General features: G+C 33.9%; 4 protein-coding genes across 5 annotated transcripts in view; 1 reads left to right on the plus strand and 3 right to left on the minus strand.

The window, feature by feature from the left end:
- The window catches only part of LOC135141283 (SLIT-ROBO Rho GTPase-activating protein 1-like), a 33166-nt gene extending 22569 nt beyond the window's left edge, over positions 1 to 10597 (minus strand). Inside the window, exon 1 of the mRNA XM_064072251.1 lies at positions 10245 to 10597. Within this exon, the coding sequence (XP_063928321.1) occupies positions 10245 to 10323 (79 nt within the window). The 5' untranslated portion in view covers positions 10324 to 10597. The remainder of the gene's footprint in view (positions 1 to 10244) is intronic.
- On the plus strand, positions 2537 to 15760 carry LOC135141285 (protein C12orf4 homolog). Of its 2 annotated transcripts, none has more exons than XM_064072254.1 (6): positions 2537 to 2561; positions 13926 to 14072; positions 14118 to 14670; positions 14725 to 14913; positions 14961 to 15426; positions 15473 to 15760. In XM_064072254.1, exons 1-6 carry the CDS (start codon positions 2549 to 2551, stop codon positions 15680 to 15682), a joined length of 1578 nt encoding a protein of 525 aa, XP_063928324.1. In that variant the 5' UTR covers positions 2537 to 2548; the 3' UTR covers positions 15683 to 15760. The 2 variants fall into 2 exon arrangements, with proteins under 2 accessions (XP_063928324.1, XP_063928325.1); XM_064072255.1 differs by lacking the exon at positions 2537 to 2561 and adding an exon at positions 13798 to 13845.
- Positions 15761 to 15862: 102 nt separating this feature from the next.
- Positions 15863 to 18343, minus strand: LOC135141284 (protein hook). Its single transcript, XM_064072253.1, has 2 exons — positions 17521 to 18343; positions 15863 to 17470 (listed from the first exon to the last, which is right to left on the minus strand). Exons 1-2 carry the CDS (start codon positions 17867 to 17869, stop codon positions 15957 to 15959), a joined length of 1863 nt encoding a protein of 620 aa, XP_063928323.1. The 5' UTR covers positions 17870 to 18343; the 3' UTR covers positions 15863 to 15956.
- Positions 18344 to 19268: 925 nt separating this feature from the next.
- On the minus strand, positions 19269 to 21102 carry LOC135141286 (polyadenylate-binding protein-interacting protein 2B). The gene is made up of 4 exons (XM_064072256.1): positions 20832 to 21102; positions 20547 to 20720; positions 20394 to 20497; positions 19269 to 20074 (listed from the first exon to the last, which is right to left on the minus strand). The coding sequence occupies exons 2-4, from the start codon at positions 20715 to 20717 to the stop codon at positions 19927 to 19929; spliced, it is 423 nt and encodes a 140-aa protein (XP_063928326.1). The 5' UTR covers positions 20718 to 20720; positions 20832 to 21102; the 3' UTR covers positions 19269 to 19926.
- Between the last annotated feature and the right edge of the window lie 3023 nt (positions 21103 to 24125).

Below are 24125 nucleotides of genomic sequence, written 5' to 3' on the forward strand. Positions count from 1 at the left end.
ACATAAATTATCAAGTGATTTATGATGACATGAACTAATAACCACTCTGAATGTACATAGGATAAGTAGGCAGTCGATATCCAATTTTTCGGCGGTCTTGGATTTTCCCATTACTATGCTTTAGGGCTCACTCACACGACCTGATGAGGTCTGGCAGGTTGAAAAATCTGTATATTTTTATGACATCCATTTTTTAGTAGCTTTGGTATTGACATCACTATATTAATAATTTAAGAGGTCTGATACTCTTATTTCTAACATACAGATTTACCTTTAATCTTCAGAACAATGACGCAAGTTTATATATAATACATAATACAGTACTATGCAGATACACAGAGACCATAAAAAACGTAAACAACTCAGTTATTAGCGTTAGATACAAATAACCATACTATATATGTTTTGTATATATTTGAACTTTCGAAGTATGAATACCGAATTAAATAATTGAATCGGCTAATAGTTAGATATCGATTGTCATTCCTCAATCGAAGTTTTCTCTAGATCTTGAATTCTACTATATGAAGTTTTCGTTTCTTTTGAAATTACATCAAATTTTCATTCCGCCGCTGTCACTCCAGATTAGGGAACGTGTCTCCTGGGTGTAAAAAAACTGGTGGTGGTGTCAGTTTTGATTTAATGAAATTCATGAAGGGACCATCCAAGTTATCCGATTAGAACCGAAGGGGCATTGTGTGTAATATGAATGGTTATTCTGTAATGTGGGTCCAGATTCGTGTATCGGCAACTGCATTGTTATCTGAACAAAGATAAAAAAAATCAAACCTGGAAAAACATCTTTGGTTTCTGTGTTATGGGGGTGAATCCAGCCATTCTTTTGTTGGATGATGCACTGAAACATCGTTGGGGATGCTGCGTGTTGCGCACTCACACGAAAATCTCTTATTTGTTATGCCATTTATCGGTAGGAAACGAGTTTCGGAAGTAAAATAGCTGAAAAACGCCGAAACACGGTATAAATAAAACACATCGAGCCGGTTGCACGTGGGTTCTATAAATAAAAAAGCCAATAACTAAGCTAATACGACATCGGTCGTCCCGATTCTAAACTATTCGCTGTAGGCAAGGTAATAGAGTATAGTAGTATGTCGCGTTGCGATGTAGCATCGCTTCAGACTGGTGGGGTAGAACCCGGCCAAAAACGAGTCCGCGTCTGCGCCACGCGCACGTTGTACGGACCGATCAGACGGCAGACACCCTTGGATCCCAACGAAAACCATTCAAAATGATCACTCATTCGAACAGCTGTCTGATGGCCAATTCCCCGTAATTGTGCTACCTATTTACGAGACCGCGTTTTTACGCGTAAATTGGCCAATCGGCGAACCGTGACTAACGTCACTGATAACGCTCAACGACCCGCTGAACCCGCCGCCGTCGGGAAAAACAACTTCATTTTAGGCTGGATCCGGCTCGAAGGGACAAATTTTGGCCTGTCGCAGCCAAACGTTTGCGACGTTGACAGTTTACCAGCCGGCGATTGGAACGAACAGTAAGCAGAGCCGCTTTACTATTCACTTTGTTTGTACCTGGTTAAGTCGCCCCTGCGTGCACATCCGATTATCTACGAACAGGAATTCTGACATAACAACCCACGCACTTACACTCGACGCGATACGAAATCATTTTACAGGAAATTGTTTACTATTCGTTATTCATACAAACATTTCACTAACATTTTCATAAATCGTAACGCCGAAAGTTTCATTGTGTAAGTAGACGGGTTAAAAATACACCGTACTGTTTATACAACGTTATGTGCCCAATACCTCGGAAGCATAATGCGGAACGCAAGTAAAATTTTGTAATTTAAATGCTTCAAGGATTTTCAAACCTTTCCATACCAGGAAACGTTCAAAGAACGAATTTTGCGTCCATAGATAAGCCATACTAATCATAATCACCAAATTAGGCGGAATCATTAAAAAGGGATGTACTATATTGCGAAACAAAAACTCGTCAATTTTCTAAATAACATGAAAAATGTGTTCAACTTGTTTTATGAACTCAGCGATCTAGTCATCCATGTCGAACAATTGAATCGTGTAAAATTTGTTGTCTTTATAGCATTAACTCTTAAGGCATTTAAGAAACAAAGAATCGCTATAGTTTGACAGCTACCTACGTTCTATGATCTTAACCTCACTTCTTACTTTACTCAACAAAGATAAATGAATCATTTTATTACAGCACAATAGAAATTTTAAGTTTTTACAAGTGCACGTACGTACAAATAAAACTTACCTATTTTTTTTTCCATAATTCCAACTCAAGGCAGGATTTAAACTATCTCACTTTATGATCTTACCGTCAAAAATAGACTGCGTATGCCAAATAATTTTACCGTATTGATAAACCTTTTACGGAACTGATATGACTCAATTTCTCTGATATACCATGTAGAAAAATGGCATCGTCGTTTTAGTTATTCAGTTATGTGGTTTTAACTGCGATTACGCTATCTTTAAAAAAGGACAAAAAAATTAAGAACGGTTCGTTTAATAAAAAGCAAAGTAGTCGACACATGTGTTTTCAAGGTCAGTGCTTTGTCCATTTTTTCCACTTTATTGACTTTGATATGTAACAGCGGGGATCGTAGCAAACAAGGAAAAGTTATTTAGTAATACATCTTTTATTAACTTTTGAGGAAATAACTTCAGAATCACAAAAACGGCAATTTTTCTTTTATTAAACGATTTCTTAGCTTCACTGAATTCTACAAAGTCGTGCCAATTAGTGATTGTAAAAGTTTTACCCTTGTTAGTCACTTTCTCGAGTCAATATTAAATGTCAAAAGTAATTTAATAAGGAGGTACACCTTTAAGCCTTGGCTACACTGCTGTGATTCGGCACAGCAGAGCTAAATGTTAACCAGTCAAGCGTGTACAGTGTAAACAACGCTTTATTTTATAATGTATACGCGAAATTTTCATCGAACTGTAAATAAAAATGGAAACAATTGTATAACATATGGAACAATTTACGACAAACAGAAACAATAATAGATGAAAATAAACAGCTTTATTAATAGATTAAAAGTGACAATAGATAAGATTAAAAGAAAATTATCAGTCGCTGGTAAAAAAGTACCAAGAGAACACATTCATGGTGATATTTTATTAAATATGTTCACAGCAGCGACTCTTTGACAAGTGCTGATAAAAATGCTCTGATTATTATATTATCTAATCCATCTCATTGAAGCTTAAAGAGACTTTTTAGATGCCGCTTAAAAAAAAAGAGATATACTAATACAGAAAATTATTATCACATTTAACTAAATTTCATTGAGTATATATTAAAAAAATGTGCACGAGTTATGCTTAGAAATAGAAACGGCGTTTGCGTATAAGATTGAGTTAAAACAAACTGCTCCAAGGCTAATTATGCAGAATTTCCCTCCCCTTTGAAGTACATTTTTAGTAGCAACAGTATTGTATTCCCAAATTTTCTGGAAAATTGGATGAATCGTCCTTGATTTGTTTAGTAAATAAATTGGTTGATTATATCTTTTTTTGGAAAGACAAATTTTTTGAACTCTAAAACTTCTGTAACATTTTTCAAAGCATTCGGTTTTGCAGTTTCTACGTCAAAATATAAGATGTTTTCCAAAAAAATCAAGACAGATGCATAAACCACGAGTTTAGAGGTATTAATTTTATAAAATTTAAAACGCATTTACTATGCAAAATGTTGAAATGCTGTTGGTGGGGAATCATGAAAAGATACAAAATTTTTAAGAATTTACGTTGAATTTTTTCGAAGGCTAGTTATTGATGTATGTAATAATAGGGAAACCATACTAAAGAGCAGAAACGAGAATGAATAAGAGAAAAGTCTTTTAGAGTTTTTATATCAGTAAATGACTAGACAAAAAATGTGTTTAAATGAATTCTCTTTTATAGATGTTGCATAAAAGACACATTTGTCTGCACTATTGAAAATTATTAATATTGTTATTACGTGAAATGTACGCGCTTGCGATTGTGATGTATGATCGATTGAACCTTGAATATAAATCCTGTGTTTATATTAAACGTTTTTTGTTCTTAATACGTGTAACTGACAACATTCATCTTACATATTTTCTTGTGTGTTTACAGTAAATGGAAACATTGCAGTGTTGTCAAAATACATTTGCTGTTTTTGCCAAGGATGACTAGATCACATTTTTTATCACGCAATAATGCGGTGCTGATAAAAACAAACTTACTCAGATCTAAAAAAGATATCTTGTTCATAAACGTTACATAAAAAGACAGCAATTATTTTGGTAAATCATAGATAGAAAAAATGGAATTTACATTTATAAAAGCCGCATGGGTTGACCTCCAAGGATGACTCGATTACAATTTCGTTAATATATGCCGCAAAACGAACGCCACACAAACTCCCTAGTTTAATTAAACGACAAAATTTACCGAACACGATCAGATCTTCGCTGCAAAGCGCATTAATTAGTCGTAAACTGTACCAGAAACAAAGAAAAACCGCTAACGTCACGATCGTCCATTTTATGTTTTTTTTTAATACCAAATAAAACTTATCGATTGATCGACTAGACTAATACGAAGGCATTGTGCAAATCTCAGACAATGCTGTCAGACAAAACCTGAACTCGTCAAGGAGATGTTCCTAAGAAACTTCAGCCTTCACTCCGTGAATATATTACAGAAGTTGCCAATGAAACATACGCCGCGAAAACAAATTCTCCCAGTAACAGGGCGCGACGGCAAGGGAATTTTAAAGAATATTTTCCAATAAAGCTTGAACGTTTTATATTACTTCGCAGTCTGTGATTAATTTGATGGATGACGCATCCTCCCGAGTCGGCGTTTTCTTGAGCGAGTTTCGAATACGGTATTCTGGAACGTTTTGGTTAATTTTAAACCTTCGTTTCAGTTTTTCTCGGGGATTAAATATTAAAAGAACGGTTGATTAAATATTCACAAAAAATCAACATTCATAAGAATACATTGTTTATGAATTTGAGTGCACATGTGCAGCGGAACTTCCTTCCGCTGTAGCACTGTTGACACGGTTCTTTTTTATGTATGTCTATTATAGCGTTTAACGTCCATTTTGTAACAATTATTTGCAATTATTATATGTAACATGAAACGTTACAGTTTGTGTCCCCCCCCCTCTTCAAAATTTATAATTTTTCCCGCCGAAAGGCGGAGGGTGTGTGGGTGAAGGCGCGTTAAATTACAGTCTTGCTAACGCTTTTTTGAATGTATACAAACTCGAAAGAAAGTGGAGTGAAAGAGTAAATCCAGCGTGGTTTACAGTGAACAAACTCAGAGACAGACTATTGAACTAGGTATTGTTTATTATTTTTTCGCGCATCTGCAGCTCAATGCAACATCAACAGAACGCCTACGTTGAGCAAAAACCAGTGTCTAGAAGCAATTAGGGAATTAGATGATTATAATTCATTGTTGAAAATATGTAGTGATGTCACATGAGAATTCGCCAAAGTCATGTTTGCATCAGTTTTATTTATATGGTATGGTTTCCGGCTTGGTTATACTCAATTATGTCGAGATAAGACAACCGCCGGATTGAAAGCTACTAAAAAAACAAACATAATATTAAGCTACTTGTTTTTTGGAGGAGCACGAAGAACATGTTGGTCTGATTATATTATCCGACGGCGTATTTTGGGAGGAAAGTATCGAGTTACGACTTGGTTAACACATAAATAAAGCTTTTCATGATTTATCAATAAACGCGAGTGATAATACGATAAGTGCGAGTGTAATGAGACCTGATAAACAAACAAAGTAGTTTTACAAGTGTTTGGCCTTTTAAAGAGCTCATTTTTGTTTGTTTATGTTGTGTTAATTGAATTAATTTACCTTCAGTCCATTCGCATTTGGTGTTTTTGCGTGTGTGAGACTGCTTCATGGCGACAGCACCGCACGACACTACAACAACGACTGAAAAAACTAAATCATGATTTAGTAAGGAAAACCACATCCCTGTTTGACAACGTAATGAGCTTGATGACTTAAACAACCATTTCCTATACCATTAAAAACTACAAGGGTCATGTGTTCTAATTTGAATCCGACACCAATCAGCTTGCGATGCATTATTTCCTCATCTATTACAGAAAAACATCAAACAAACGTAAATCAAGCCTGTTGCCACTTCTAGCGATGAAGACTTAAAAAAGTTTCCAACTGAAATATGTTTCATGTCTGCTGAACGAGACAGTCCGATAACTCTATTGGTCTACGTTACGAACTCCAGCTCCCAGATAAACGAAAGACACATCCGCTTCTAGAAATTGTTTTGATTATTAATTTTAAAATCGGAATGTTCTCGACAAGCTCTATCTCCCCTACAAGATATCAAAAATACGTTTCCGACCGTGCACCATTCTATTATGCCCGTATCACAAGTCTACCAAACGTTGGAAATTCTACACAAAACTTTATATATCATATCTCAGTTTGGAAGCGATTAGTTAGTAGCCCTTTTTCAACCGATGCCGATAGACCACGTGTTGACCATATGGGGTAGCGTTGGTCATAAAAAAACGGGTCCTACAAGATCTAAAATCCAGTCTGCATTTTAAATTAGAAGCGAGACGGTTTTGGTCGAAATTCTCAAGCTATGTTGATTACTGCAACAGATTGAAGTGATAAAATTATAAAAAGCACTTCCGTTGTACGAACTCCCACAGAAGGCTTGCTTGACTTCAATAATTCACATTTTTACTAGTTTAATTTAATATAATGTACGAAGATAAAGGATGACTGTCAATATCGATTCGCTTTCACCCCTCGAGAAAACTTCCGTCATTACAAACATAGACTCCTACCAGTGGTTGAGGGCTATGTTTGCGATTATTTGACGCCACCCAATTAATCAATAATGTTTTTAGTATTAATGTCAACACGCTTATTTAAACACACTCTATCTGCTATATTGTTTTTCTTTACACAATTCTCTTTAATACTTTACGCGTAAAAAAAATATTTACGCAACACGAACGTAAAGACACACACCCAAAAATAATGAAAAAAAGAAAACGAAATGACAACAAAATTCGCTAGATTTTTACTTCGAATGTGGATTTAATATTTTGCAGAAACCCATCGAAACGTATTAATTCACACACGTACTCAAGATTCTTGTTACATTAATCAAGCGTAGAAGCTTAATTTTCCATTGATTAGATTACTCGCCTCCGCTGCTATCGAAACGATATAACATCAGTATGTTCTACAAGGTTTTCAGAAATAGTGCGTGGAATTATTCGTAAAACTAGGTTGGTAGTTTTCTTAAGAAGTGTCTCATTTTGCCAAACAATGTAAAATAATTATCCGAAAAGTTTAATCTAGGATAACACAAAACTTATATCATAAATTTTTCAGACCCGACGAAACATACCTATTTGTTTTCGTGTACTATTTTGACAGTAGCGCCATTTTATTCGTGTCAATTAAACTCGAACATAGGCGTTTCAGACAAATTTTCAAAAATCCGTAGCGCGTTTTTATTGATTGATACAGATAGTCAAATACAACTAGATTTGACTCTTTTTTTGAAATCATTTACGTAAACAAATTAAATAACAATCATTTAATCACGTTGTTTGCAACTCGTGTGTATTACGTAGTAATCTTTTACTACTAAATATATGGACAGTTAACATTGCGATGATTTCTATATACATAAATCTATCTCCATGAGTTAAAAGGTTGGTAGCAACAGCTAATAATACGCTTAAGTCATCGAGTTGATAAATTATAAATAAGTGTTATAACAGAAATTCAAAAACTAATTTACTGCTTGCTTTAGTTACTAGTGCATCAAAGTTGGTCATTAGGAATAAATAATTCTACGCACTCATATTGACAGAAACATCGACTCTTAATAAATGTAGCCTTGAGCTATTTTTTCATATTATACCGACTAAATTTAAAAAAATCACTTTGGAAACTTTAATTTTTATTTAGTGTTCCAAAGCAACAAAAAAAAATTGCTTCAATCAAATCATTGTCACACACTCAGTCCAGTAGTTTCTGGGATTGTCTGTCTAATAAAGTTGCCAACGACAAAACAAACAGACATCGGAGAGAAGGAAACGGAGACGTTCAGGAAATCAATAATATATCGAAATTCCTCTAAAATATGTTGTGTGTACATAACATTTTCTCCTTTCTCCAATATAAAAACTTCATATACAGATTTTTTATATCAGTTTCTCTCTTGATTACGTGAAATTATGTGAAACATTTTTTGTTTATGTTGTTTTTGGTCGATGTGTTTGATTACTAACAAGTCGACAAATTTTTCGCTCCTTTATCTCAGACGAAAAATTCTCTCTCATTTAATTTCGTCTTCATTTACATTACACGAAACAAAATTACTTAAAATATTTACAAACTTGTGCAAATATATTTACTCGACTTTGTCGCATTTATTGGAGAAAAAGCAGCTCCGACATCACAACAAAATATAATAAAATAATTACTCCCATAAATATATACAAACAAATTGAGTCATTCAAAATAAAATTTTGTTAGTTGGCATTGAGTTTATCACATGTTAAGGTTAAATTTACTACGTTCAGAACTCGTAGGTTAAGTTTATTAATGAAAACAAGTGATGGTAATTGGCTGGCATGGTCAACTTCCTTTATAGGTTTGGGCGTACATTTTTAGAATATTTTTCGCATATAAATTATTTATGGAGAGCGAATCATGCGTAATTCTGTGGTTAATTCTAACCAGCACACCATTATAAGCACCGCCATGTTGAGATTTTTAACACAAGCGGCACAGATCTAGCCAGCTTTGTATTTTAATGTGTGTCAAAATTGACACTAGTGTCATTGTCCTAATAGCAAATATGAAACGTCTGTTAATTATCATCTCCATTTTTGCTCACGTCAAACGTATTTTTGTACAAATCATGTGCTGAATACGCCTACATTGTTTAGCACTTAAGACTTACAATTTTAATGAACGGGTTCCAACCCTTGTCTAAACTAAACTTGGGAGAAATACGACCGTCGATATTTTCAAGGAGTATCATCGTTAGCGGTGGATTTATTAGTCTTTAAGCCAAAAATACATATAAGCCGAATTTCGAAAAAGTGTAATTAGAGATAATATTTTACTTTGTTTCATCAACGATTCGCCGATTTCATTTCGCTTAATTCCCCTACACGATTTTTCCATTAAAATCATTAAAAAATAATTACAAAATTCGACTCTCCAATGTCCGCCTCCACCATGGATTATTTTCAAAGCAACTCAAACTGGATTAAGTAATTACAAAACAAAAAATACAATTTTACAAAGCGTTCTAATAAAAGGATTCAGCTCGGTTTTATTAAAGCAATTAAAACGGTGAGTTGTATCGACCCGAGTGCTCATAAAATATACAACGTGCGAAGCCGATTATTAAAATATCATCCAGAAAAAGAGGTCACATTGCCTCAGAACTATACTACAATAAAACTAATATTTACACCACAATTAGAACAAAAAAGTTAATAATTAAACACCTTGCGTTATCAGTACGTCTACAAGTTCAAGTTCACTCATAAATCAAAGCGCCTCGGAAACGTTGCATAATTTTAAGAATATTCACATTGATAAGAGTAATATCATAAATTCCCACGCGATTTATCTGATTAAAACTTTTTAGAAACGTTCGTGACGTCACCGGTAGCGCCTCTGGTGCGTGATAAAAATTCTAAGATGTGACCTTGACGAAAACACGAAAAGTTAGCCATTTTATAAAATTGTAAACAAATTCGTGACATTCAAACTGCAATTTCTATTTATTAAAATCTGCGTCATGCTTTTAATTACTTTTCAACGACAGTAATTTGAATTCAATTGTTCTCGTTTCGGTCGTTTCGGGATGGCTGCAAAAATGAAATTGAGGTGGGATTATACGAGGATCGAGATGGGGTGTTTGTGTGAATAATGAAATATTCTCGTGACGGTTGCTAAGGGATGTTTTCGTACTTCAATCCGAATCTGACGATATCTGCGATTTTTACTTTACTTGTACGAACGATACTTTCAGATAAAAGGTTATTGTTGCAATCTAACAACACGTCCTTGAAATAACGTTAGAATATTCTCAATATTGGAGCTATGTCTTTACATTTTGGATGAAAAAATTGGGGATCGTGGTGGGCCTTGTCCAACGACAACAATAAAACTTAAATAAACAGGTGGACTCACTGTTAAAAACCAAAAGTTTTCTTGTAGATCCCAGCCGTTTGATTGGTGACTTCAATTCCTGTTCATTTTCATCCATCATTACAGCCGGTCTATCAAGAAACAACGAGCAAAATTCTAAAAACGTCCACACATAAAAATAACTACTTTCACATATACGCAAAGGATGTTATGTTTCATTGGTAACTGGAAACAAAGTTTGTCGAATTTGTTCAAGACGAACGCATTTGTCCGAAGTTGAATTTTTCGACTCTACACTTCGAGATTCGCCAAATGTTCGTTACGTATTGTTGCGGACGCTACACGAACAAAACGATTTGTACACTGTCTGATGTCTATTTGAACATAACATGCAACTCGCTACTCAAAATAGAATGCGGTCCGATGCTTGTAAACACATAACCGTCCAGCGCCATCTTTCAACCCGCCCCTACACTACCCACCGATCATTCCACAAACACCTACTTAAAAAAATTGCTCGAAGTTTATTTCGACAGAACTTGGCTTCTTTGAAAAATTATAAAATTAGATTTTGCTGTGTTTGTTTTGTGATAACGAGATACGGGCAAAAGCATATTTGCATAAATATTCTAAACTATTGGGCATATTGAACACAAACTGTACTTTTTATTTTGCATATTTTGTGTATAGCTGTATGTAACGACATATTTTTGGTTTTGCTGTATATAAATGGATATTTTATGTGTAATAATTTATATTGCTGAAAGATTTTTTGCTTGGCGCTTGAATAGGTTAGCGGTTAGATAGTGAACTCAGGTACGTAAACAAGAAATTTGGTTAATTTTTGCTTTTTTCCTTTCTTCAATGAAAATTTTAGTTTGTTAATCTGTTACTCTTTGCTATCTTTTGCACTAGTTCTTGTGTCAAAGTGAAACTGCAAAATCCCGAAGATATGTATTTCAAAGAATAAATTTTAAAACACATACAAAGTAGTCTAAATGAAACGCATTAACGGAATGAACGAATTTGTTGTAATAAAAACGAATTCTGTTTCAAAAAACTGATTTATTTAAATATTGTCGTGTAAAGTTCGGCGAAAGATACAGTGCCTTCACGATTTTGACATTTTACACTGAGTTCAGTAAATCCGCATCCCTTGTTGTAAGAGTAACAAATAAAAATTATTTCAATACGGCATGTTTGTATTGGATAAGCAAAAATTGTTTTTCTAGAAAATGAAAAAAAATCTGTGATTATTTATTGTAATTAAAATATATATCAACATTTTGTAATTATGTGTTAAAAAATTCCATTGTAAAGAAGTAAACGACGTACACCATTTACATCACCTAAACATGGAATTCTTTGAAATGACGTCATCAAATTGTTGGTGGAGAAGATTATCCAAATTTTGGTTAGCGTTTAACCTTCACTAACAATCGGTCCAGCAGTTTCGAAGACAGACAGACGGACGGAAACGGGAGACTACTTTTTTCGTACTCTAGCGGTCATGAAACGTCGAGAGCTTACGCTCGGGAAGTAAAAATGATGAGACGGCAGCGACAAGCAAAAAAAAAGTCGCAAATGGTATAAATGTAAATATAATCTAAAAGCGTATCTGTGGCGCACATAAGCAAATTGCTTTACACTTTAGTAAATTAGTTCCCTCACTCAACTTATTTTATTTTATCTAAATAAATTTGCTCCGTCCCGGACAACGCAATAATTTTATTACACGCACTGGTTGCGAAAGTGCTACTTCATACAAATGTTTTAAATATTCCTTTGTTCATAACAAACGAAAATAATATGAATAATTTCAAACAACCCAAACAAGAATTATTGCATTTACTTTCTGTGATGTTCGTATAACCAAAGATATAATAACAAACTGAGTTTTCCATCACGTGACAATTTTATATAACGCTACAACAGTTTTTTTTTTTATCTAGTGGAACTTTAGTAATTTATGATCAGCAATTACGCTTCGCGAAAATAAATAACATGGAGATACAAACAATGTATAACACAGATTTTGACTTTTCAAATAGAACACTATTTGTCTGCAAGTAAATATATATATATTTTTTTTTTGTATTAAAATTGAAGATAAACAATCCTACTAGTTTATGACTATAAGTAAAGATATGATTTAATAAAGAACAAGGATTAGGTACTGCAGGATTTTCATAAATTATTCTAACATCCAAGTGGGCACTGATTTCTTCTTGGTGTATGTAACTATAATGACAACTTTTAATTGGTACTAAGTACCAATTATTGGTACTAATGACAGATGACATACTTACTAACCATTTATAAACGTCTTTCATTACCATTAACACTAAACGTAAAAGTCAAACTGAATATTCCATTAAAATTTCCAAAAAGTCTCAGATAAATAAAAATTTGGTAGTTCAAACATTAATTTTTTTATAACAACTAGTAGGTGTAACGTACCTATTCTAATGTTAATAGTTAATAGAATATAGAGCTCAATCGTAAGTAAAAGAGCAGGTCACATTGCAAATTGAAGTGATATTTATTTAATAATATTACTCATGATTTTTTTGAGGAGATAAATAATAGATAAAAATACATCCTGAAATGTATTAGGTACCGCTTATATGGCTTGTACGTCAAAGAAAAGATAAGTGTGTAAATAAACTTAATTATTTGTAAACATTACATTTATTTAAAATTTTCTGAATATAACTAATAGTTTTGATTTTACTAACTCTTCCGTTATTACTTCGAAATTTTAGATCAGTTTAAATTATCGTGTTTTATCTACAAAATTACTTAAATGATTACTAAAATGCGGTCTTAAGATATTATTTTTATTTCAGTATGTATTATGTTCTTGAAATTTTACTGAGCGACATTAAATTATGAGGAAAATAGTGTCACAAGATACGAAAATATTGATCTCTGTTTTAAATGTTTTAAGGCTGTTAATATTATTAATTTAAAACATTATTTTTTTATTTCTGAAAGTTTCGGGTCTAATCAGCAACTTGCATGGAGTTCTTTTCGTCTTGGGTTCAAAAGAAAAAGGAAAAAAGGAACATTAATAAAGAAAGTGTTTTAATTTATTTAACGTCATAGATTTGGCATTACCTTCTTTTATAATACCTTTATCGTATTTGAACAAAGCGGCACACATTCGTCAATGCATACGCTTAGATTACCCAGAATAAGCAAGCGGTGCATTTATGTCTGAAATGACCACGATATCCTTAGTTATGTATTGACATATTGATCTTGAATAGACGCAGCTGTGAAAGTTAGATGTAGCTTGTACATACCAGAAAAATAACAGCATCTATCAGAGACTAATACAATGTAAATATTTTACATACAAAAATGGCAAAATTATTCTTATGTAACCAGTATATAACACAAATGAAATCCATACAAAAATATATTTTGTGGTCGCACGTATTTTTTATGTCTAATCAAGAATCAGTCAAAAACGATACAAATGTATTGAAAAAAAACATATCATAATAAGCGCGCGCAAATAAAAGTGGGTGGAGCCTATCGCGGGCCCAATAAGAGTAGATTATTCACATAATCTGTGTTTACATGTTTCCTGTCAAATGCCAATTGCAAAGTTGACACGAAGTAGACCAAATTTAAGGTTAATAACAGAGAATGTTATTAACAAATAAAATAAAAACACTGAAACTATGTTAGTTTAGTAAATTTAATTACTTTTAGCAATGTCCGATTATCTTTGCAAATTCGAATACGTCCACGACGACAAAATTCTCGAAGCAGAAATTAAAATTCCGTTTGAAGGAAGTGTGGAAGAACTAGCCCACGTTTTAATTCTAAAAAATAACGCCCCTATATTTATCGAAAAAGGTAGTACACAATACCTGCACTACCCCGAATAATATTTGTTTGTAGATGTGATAGAGCGCTTATCTCAATTCATCAACGAAAGCAGCATACTTTACCATAACAATTACACCACAAAACTCGCCGAGAAAGCACGAAGTGATAGCGCAAACATTGATGAAATCACTAAAGAATGGGAAAAATTGATGAAGGAAGAAATGGCGGAGTATGGAGAGAAGAGATGCGCTTCTGACGAAGAATTATTTGCAACTGCCTACCACAAAATGGTGCATTCGCCAGCTTTAGAAACCATGCTACAATTAGAGCACATGTATTCGAAAACGGTGCGCTCGAAAACTGAGGAAAAGAACAGGTGTATACAAGAACTGTCAGAGAAGCAAAGTGAAGAGATGAACCAAGCTGTAGATAGGTTAGAGCAAGACATGACTGAGTCAAAAATAAACGAATTAGTGGCGAGGCATTATGAAGACCACTCCTTGTTGAAAGTTCGATTAACTAGTGAGCTTGATACTATTAAAGAAGCACAGAGAAGGGAGTATAGGGAGTGGTTGATGCAAATGTTGGAACAGAATCAAGCTACAAATTCGTTACCAACTCCTAAGTACTTTTTTTTTAGTTGTTACTGTTGTTTGTTGTATAATTGTATTATTTTCAGTTCTCCTTTAACTCCTCATTCACCTCAGCCAACAATATATACTTCAAGTGGTAACAGGGAAATAAGTAAACCCGTTTTGGAGGAAAGTTTCACCATACATTTAGGTTCTCAATTAAAACAAATGCATAATATACGAATTATATCAGCAAATGTGATGGAGTTGTGTGCTGTTGAAGACAACGACCAGTCGTGAGTTTTCAACTTGTGAATTCTCAAAGTTGAGTTGTTTGTTTCAGTTCAGAACCCAAACCACAGTTACTACAAACGGCCTTAGCTCTATATTCTAATGATCTTTCAGGACTTGTTTTAATGACTGATAATAAAGTAGGGTCGCGATTAACGCAAGATTTTCAGGAGATTTGTCAAAGGACTAACGAATTTCATTTTCCGCATGTAGATGATCAACTTGACAAAATTTCTGCTACTGCGCATCAGTATTTAAAGTCTCAGCTGAAAGAAACTACTAGCAGGAATACCAACAGTGAATTGTTGCAAGCTGGTGACTTTTATATTACTAGACATTCCAATTTAGCACAAGTACATGTTGTTTTTCACATGGTTTCTGATGATAGTTTGAGAGGTAGTGACATTAATAGTAGACATCCAGTGGTTTTAGGACTGAGAAATATTCTTAAAACTGCGTGTTCTAATGACATCACGTCTTTGACTATCCCTTTGCTATTGCAGTATGACATGACAGAGGTAAAAATATTGTTACATGTTGAACAAATACTTACTGGTGTTCTAGGAGATGACAATATCTTGGTGCGAAAAAAGAGCAGAACTGGTTTTCAAATGTGTCAAAGGTTTTATGATTGAAATGGCGTCGTGGGGCGGTTCTGATCTAAAAAATTTACAATTCATGCTACCGCAAGGCATTTCTAGTAGAGTATTCCAATCCTTAACTGAAATGTTACCAAGAATATTCAAAGTATCAAACCCAAAAATACTAAAATAAATTATTTATCTTGTGATATGTAAATAAAAACAATATGAACTTTTACATTAACATTCATTAAATACATATTTCCAAAAACAGGATATTTTACTTACAAGATTCCCAGTTTCGTCGGAAGTGATCTCTCATCTTTATAAAAATTTATTTTCAACACTGTTAAACATAGATTAAAAATACTGATTAAAACAACAGTAAATGATAAAATTTATAGTGATATTGTTCACTAACGCAAAAGGTACGTTTATAAAATCAACTAAGCTAAATATGTTACAAATCACTTAGACTTGAATCTCTGTGGTTGTTTTCTGGGCGTGGGTTGTCTTTGTCTGGCAAGAAAGGACTGTCCTTGTCCAGCACTTAGAACCGCTAATCTCTCGTCAATGGCCTCTCTGTGACATGTCATACCCAATTTGTAAAAAGCAGCCGCCATTAATCTCTCTTCCATTTCCTTCATGTGTGTAGCGTGATGCATAGAATTCATTCCTCCGTTACTTTTAGGTTCCAACTGCTGCGCGACCTCCCTCGCTTTCTCTAAATTTTTCGTATACTTATTTTGTGCCGCTTGTAATTCGTTTTCTCTAGTAACTAAGGCCTCTTGTAACGACGCTATCTTCTGCTTGTACTCTTTGACTAAATTCTCACCTTGCTGGGGATCATCACTGGAAATCTTATTCTTCAATTCTTCAATCTGAGCCTCTAATTTCATGGTTAGTTGATTCGCAGAACGCTTCTGCTGCTGCAGTTTATCTATCCTACTTAAAGCACTTTCAAGCAGTGTATGGTTTGCCTCATTCTCTTGTATCGACGTGCGCAAACTCTTGTTTTCTTTCTCCAAAAAACTCAACCGTTTCTTCATCTCAGTGGGAGTCAATTCTTGAGACACGGCAGCCCCGTTGTCTTTTTCCGGTCGTCCAAGTTTCAATTCTTCTATTTCTTCACGAAGGCTGTCTCTTTCTTGGGCTATTCGCTCCTTTTCCCCCTGCAACGCAACTAACTTAGTTTCAAGTTTTTCGCAGTTGAATTGAGCTTTGTCTGCTCTTTGAGTTTCTTCATCTAATTTTTGTTCAATTACAACCAACTGCTTCTTGTATGTTTCACACTGGTTCTTCCAGCTGCTAACTTTTGTCAATTCTTCTTCATGTTCAAGGATTTTTTGGAGATATTCCATGTTCTTCTCTTCTAGTTTTTGAAGCGTTTTCTTCGCGTCAGAGTACTTTTCAAGTTTTTTCTTACATGAAGCTAAATTCGCCTCTAATACTTGCACCTTAGCAGCGGATTCTGAAAGGGCGTCTATTTCATCCTTCAGTCTAGAGGTATCACTTGCTGCTAGTTGCAATTCAGCGATTTTCTCTTGGTTCAATTTAATTTGTTTATCTTGTTCAGTTAGTTTGGCTTTAAAATCGTCCCTCATCACTTCCGCTTTGAATAATTCTTCTTTTAATTCTTCATTTTGTTTCCTGAGATCAGAATTTTTGCTTTCTTTGTCTTTGAATGAGCGGTTTTCGCCATATAGTGTTTGGTTTTCGTCTAATAAATTTTGTATTTGAGCTTCCATTTGTTGGCACTGTTGACTCAAAGTTTCTTTAGCGGCGTTTGCAACTTCTAGCTCGCTCATTAATTGCGACACGCGAGCGTCATTGTCTAGAATTAGAAGACTTCTGCCGGAACGTCCCCCAGTTACTAAGTCTAGTTGCTCTATAGCTTGTTTTATATTCTGTTGAACGGATTCTTCCATATCCATGATTTTCGTGATGTAAGCTTGTTTGTGTTCGCAGTTTATTGCACATCCTTGAAACGTGATCATGATTGACTTGTTACAACTTTGTCTATTTACTTACCCAAAATTAAGCGTAGAAGTTTTGCTAATTGCACACTGTCGTTATTGGCCCCAATTTCAGTTACGTCAGGTTTTCCATCTTCCAGAAGCTGTAGTGTGAGTACATCTTGATAGTACTCAGTGATTGCCTCAAAAATTTTCTTTAAATTACTGACACGAAGTCTCCAGCTTGAACTTACATCTCTCTTGATTTTTGGTTCTAATTTACCGAAATGGTCGGGCGCTATTTGTATTAAAGCATCCAACATCGCTACCCCATCACAAATCTCTTCAATATTTCTAGCTTTACTGGGTGCTATAGTTTGAAACCAAGTTATTAAACTTTCACACATTCCACTGCCCGGATTCATTTTTTTTCGTCTAGTTTACATGTGGTCAATAAATCGACTAGATAAGAAAAATCACTGACACTAAGCTTTAAAACCATTTACATATTTTATCACAACAACCCATGTAATCTTCGATCATCCCGTCAGTTCATTGTTGTCAGATGTCAAACGATTGTCAAATCGTCGATAAATCGCGAAGCGTCGACTATAAACAAAGTGCAATATATATCCCTGCGGAAGCGTAAAGCGAGATGAAACAACCACAACGTGTGTTTAATCACGTGAGCAAAAATCTGTAGGTACCAACCGAGCGGAACGCAAATCTCCACAAAACCTGACCTAAATTTGTGACCCAAATTAAAAGCGTTTGCGCACAAAGTTTTACATATTTATTTTTCAAACACTGAACATTCAGACACCATTAGGAATTTGCATTTCTTCTAATGGAAGTTTGTTATAAAATAATAATAAACAAACGCTTTTTTTGTTCAATTAAATCACCATTAAAAATAAAGTTGGCACGGTTTGCGCGCCCCTTGCGGTGATATGCGCAACTAGGTCTATTATTATTTTTCTGTGATTTTCAATAGCAATTTGTTCTTAGAAGAGGCTGCGGCCCTTGGGGCCTTGAATTGTTGTTAGAAATTACAAAAACCTTCAAATTTCAGAATAAAAATGACCCGTAAGTTTGTTTTATTTACTAAGTTTGCGTAAATCTAGCGAATTTTTGTAGGTGGCAATCAACGTGAGCTCGCTAGAGCGAAAAACCAGAAAAAACAACAAGAACAGGCGAAAGGTAAAGCACGTAACGATGGATTAACCTTAGAACAACGAAAATTTAGGTAAGAGAGATAAAAGCTTACACCAAGTGGACCAATCGGATTGATCTTGTAGGGATGCCGAATTAATGAGAGAAAAGCAGCGCAAGAAAGAGGAAGCAAAAGCTGCAGCACACTCATAATTCTGTTGTTTTTTTTTTCTATTATGTTGACAAACAGGTCTAATCTTGTAATTTTTTCTACTATGGAATTACAGGGCAGTCGTAGCATTTATTATCTCAAATTTCTATCAAGTATTAGTGAGCTATTAACCGTTTTGTGCAGTTTTTGTAATTAAAATTTCTTTCAATAAAATTTCAAGCCCTTGGGAATCTTTCGCTCACCTTCAACTTGAAAAACAGAAACTGGGTGTAACCAAACAGCTTCCAAATAACGTCAATCTTCTGCATTTACCGATATATTGTGAATCAAATTTGAAGAAACAAAACTGGTTTGGTTACAATTTTATTACACAACTTGTGGCAGAAGTTTCTAGAAGCAAACCTGAATCACCTAAATCAACAAATAAAATGACCAATTTGTAACAAAGATTTTTGAAGACCCGGTAATAGCTTGATGGGAAGTTAAATGAAACGCTGAAACCAATTCAAATAATTTATTTCTTTTTTTACAATTCAATTATACAAACTTATATAATATTTCGTACCAACGAATGTTTTTGCTTACAATAAAATAACTCCTCTTAAACAAAAGAGAGCAAAAAAAAGCTAAAGGTACAAAAAGTTTTTTTGTGTACTCGCACAGCCTTATTATCACTACATAACCCTTAGATTGTGTATAATTTGAGATTGTTGCGAGACATATTTTTGAAATAAAAAATTAATGACAAAAATTTTACACCTAGACTTTTTTTTTAATTTTACACACTCACAGAAATACAAATAGTAAAGAGAAAAAAAAAATTGAGGGAGGGTCATTAAAGCTGCTCTAATCACACAAAATGTTCCACACTCCTCAATAACAATGTTTAATAATGAGATCTTTATGTCTTAGATAAGAACAGATAATCTCATTTATACTGTATAATATAAAACTGTATAAATAAGTGTGTTAAACAATCTTAAATATTTAAGACTTAGACCTGCAGTTAATAAATTTCACACTTTGGAAAGACAGTTACACTAATAAGTAATCTCAATAAAAGGAAGTAAAAACATTGTAATTATTAAAAAAATACCACTATTTTTTCTGACAATTATGTACATGTTGAGATTCATGACTGCATGTACCAGAGACAGTTTAGGACGAACCAGTTACAGTTTCTACAGGTGTGTGAGATCCACCTGGTATGAATTCAGCAGCCAACGGATTTAAATTGCTTTCTTTCACAACTTCAGGACAATCCAACTTCAAGTTGTTGATCATGTTTGATACTTCATTATTCGGGCTGAAATTATCAAAATTTATAAACAACTTAATCTTCACTCAAGTGTTTTATTTTTACTAGTAAAAATTACGCCTTATCTAGTGATAAGTTGTTTATTTCGAGGACCTGAAATTTTTATTATTGAAAACAAGGCCACTTATGTGTTTACAACAAACATGATTGAATGAATAATGTAAACATCACATTTCATTCAACATGTCATTTCATTTTGAAACTTCTTTTGAAAAAAAAAAGTATGCAACCACTCAGTCAAGGCTGTTCTTTTCTCCGCGTCTGAAGGTCATGTAATAAAACTTCACAACATAAAAAAAAGACTCACTCAGCTCCGTTTGTATGATTGGAGGGTGCCTCACTGTTTTCGTCAGCTAACATAGCCTCAATGCACTCCTCCATAAGGGCTTCCTCTTCGAGCCTTTGCATGACCTGAAATTCGCAGATTCACGACGTGAAGTGTGACTTATTGCAAAAATACCTCTTTATCGAACTCTTCTTCGTTTTCCATCCAGAGGTACTCTGAGAAGTCGTCATCGGGGGTAGCATTGAACTCCTCCACTCCGTTGTTATCTATGCTCTCGGAGATGTACGTCGTGTCTTCATAGTCGTAGAGCCCGTTTTCAGATGACTGATTATTAGGCATTTTCATGCTCTTAAAACGAAAAAAGTGATAATTTTGAGATACTTATGTTGTTTAATGTATGCAGAATACTCCTCCATTTTTGGCAAATGGAACAGTTGTATGGAAATTATGAATACTCACAGATGATGCGGTTGTTGTTCGCGACTCTGGAATGGGTACGTATAGAGAGATTCTCTGATAGATCCGAATAGCGCTTTTGTAAAAAAGATTACGGAAAAAAACGCGACAATCACCTCTATTGTCAAACAAGCCAACAACTGTACGCAGACACAAGCAGACAAGCTGTGACGTAAGGATCAGGCATGTGTAGACTGACGCCAACACAACGAAAATTATTGTTATTTGAAAAAACGAAACAGGAGGCACATTTAAGTAGAATTTGTCCGTATATAAAATTACCACGGACGTTTCATTGTTGCTTGTTTATAAGCAATGGAAATTTATGTCTCCATTGATAACAATAATGATCTAATAAAAATTTAATGTTGGTAGCTGCATGAGAGTGTTTTAACTACAACAGTGTGTTCCGCCTACTATTTATTGAATCTACTAAGCGAAATTTTAATTTTAATTATCTTTTATTATTTTTATAGTTATTTTTTTATCACGCATTAATTAAATCGCGTTATAGCATAGAATAGTTTTTCTTACTGTTTTTGTGTACATAGCTAGCTGTATCTAAATACAATTTAATGTTTTTGTTAAAGTCAGTGATTGTGCGAATTCATTTTCAACATGCATTTTCGAAAAATTTTAGTTTTACATTCTTACCGTTCTCATGTATTGTTAGTCTAATTTACATTCTCTTAAGAATTGATAACTTAATGTCATTCTAAAAAAGTTTAAATTTTTAAAATTTCTTTCAAGATGAATATATTAAAAAAATGAAATACCGAGACCCAGTTTATAGACGCATTTAACCACGCAGTTAATTAGTCACGTAAATGCTTCTAATATTTTATAAGATTGTCAGTTATCAGTCTATTTAACTAATTGGTCCAGAACGAGGAGAAAAATATACTTTGGGCAGTCGTCCAGGTATATTAAAAGGGCGTGGCAATGTATACTAAGCTCAGTCGACATCTATCCAGTAAAACTCTTATAACTTAAGCCAAACCAGCCTTATAAATCAAAACTAGCTGCTAAAAACTGCAACAAACAAATTTTCAGGTAGAGAGTATATCATGTTGAACGGGCGTATACGAGTTGCGCCAACTACCTGGTGGGAATTTAGGTAAAGATTGAATTCCGCCAATTCGGCTAAATACTACCCCTAATTCCTCCTCCTTCCTGTTTTAATCCCAACGGCACTATCAACTGATTTTTAAGGAATTGCGAAGTAATGCATTTGCAAGAGATCTTGTTCATATTTGGGTTTAATGCCAACTGCTGCACTGAAGTTTTTGGATTTACAGTTACATCAGATATGATATTAAAATCTCACATTAATATAAGCGAATTTTATTTAGATAAATGGGTTGCGGAAGTTTTTCACGAGGAAATTTTAGTATATAATTTATGTTTTGCACTGGTTTTGCATACTTTGTGTAAACAAACTAAAAAATTAAATTTCCTGTATTCTATATGCAACACACCAAACAAATATGCAACCTACGGGTTGCATCAGTGTGTTACCAGTGTGAATATTTAAGATTGTTTTAACTCATTATGGATGGTCTTGTTGATAATTTTATTATACTGATTAATAGTTATTTATTTGTTAGCAACATCAAAGATGAAAATATCCTGAAAAAAAAGTACTCCATATACTGATCTTAAACTTATTTATACATGCTTGGTTTGAGGGTCCCTCTGATTTATGGAAAAATTCAAAATCTCGAAATGATGATCTCATAGAAGAACAATTTGTGCTAGTCGAAAAATTAAATCAGTATACGCATATTATACTCGGAAAATATTTATCGAACAATTTTATTACAAATTTTCTAGATAAAAATAGCTGGAATTACATTTCATGTAACAAAAAATTATCTGAAGATTTTCTTAGAAATAAACAAGATAACGTTGATGGGTATTGTATAACAACATATCAAAAGTTATCAGAAAATTTTATAACAGAATTCCAAGATAAAGTTGATTGGTATTACATATCAAAATACCAAAGTTATCAGAAGATATTACAACAGAATTCCAAGATAAAGTAGACTGGTTCGTTGTAAGTGGTGGATTCCAAAAAATATCAAAACATTTTATGAGAGATTTCAAAAACAAAGTTGACTATAATAATATCTGAAACAGCTCATAACTTTCATATTCACACTGAGCGTTTAAATATTTAACAAAAAACATTGCAGACAATCTGTAGGTCCATGCGTCATTCCAAAAAATATGCGTCAAAAATATGTCTCCCAGAAATGCAATCAATCCTGTGGTGTTGTGCAAATTTTGCTTCGTGACCATCATCATTCTATATTTTTGGAATCAGCATGTCGATATCCACGTCCCTGAATTTTTTCGCAATTTTTAGAGAACTTTTTTAAAAGTGAAATGTTTCCAATGGTCCCCCCTTCTTCAAATTTCGGCCAAAATTTGACATTTTCGAAACTTAACTAAATACATTTTCTTGTAGATTTCGAGCTATAGAACTCACTTCCGGCCTCGTTTCTTTGATAATGGCAACCGTTTTTCCTGAATGGACCCATGAAATATACAAATTTTTAGAAATTTTCAAAAATTCGCTTTTCATACCGATTCTAGCGAAAATTTTGTTCCGTGACCCTAAACATTTTATATTTTTGGAATCAGCAAGTCGAGATCTGCATCCCTGAATTTTTTCAGAATTTTTAGACAACTTTTTTTTTGGTGAAATTTTTCCAATGGTCCCCCCTTCTTCAAATTTCGGCCAAATTTTGACATTTTCGAAACTTAACTAAATACATTTTCTGGTAGATTTCGAGCTCTAGAACTCACTTTCGGCCTCGTTTCTTTGATAATGGCAACCGTTTTTCCAGAATCGACCCATGAAATATACAAATTTTTAGAAATTTTCAAAAATTCGCTTTTCATACCGATTCTAGCGAAAATTTTGTTCCGTGACCCTAAACATTCTATATTTTTGGAATCAGCACGTCGAGATCTACATCTATGAATATTTTTAGAATTTTTAGACAACTTTTTTAAAAGTGAAATTTTTCCAATGGTCCCCTCTTCTTCAAATTTCGGCGAAAATTTGACATTTTCGAAATTTAACTAAATACATTTTCTTGTTGATTTCGAGCTCTAGAACTCACTTCCGGCATTGTTTCTTTGATAAGTGTAACCGTTTTTTCAGAATTGAACGTTGAAGTATCGAAATTTTCAGAAATTTTCAAAAATTCGCATTTCGTACCGATTCTTTCGAAAATGTTGCGCTGTGACCGTCAACATGCCATATTTTTGGAATCAGTATGTGGA

Source organism: Zophobas morio, unplaced genomic scaffold (assembly GCF_036711695.1).
Source record: "Zophobas morio isolate AGI-343-1 ecotype UQ-CSIRO unplaced genomic scaffold, CSIRO_AGI_Zmor_V1 ptg000044l, whole genome shotgun sequence".
NCBI classification, from domain to species: Eukaryota; Metazoa; Arthropoda; class Insecta; order Coleoptera; family Tenebrionidae; genus Zophobas; species Zophobas morio.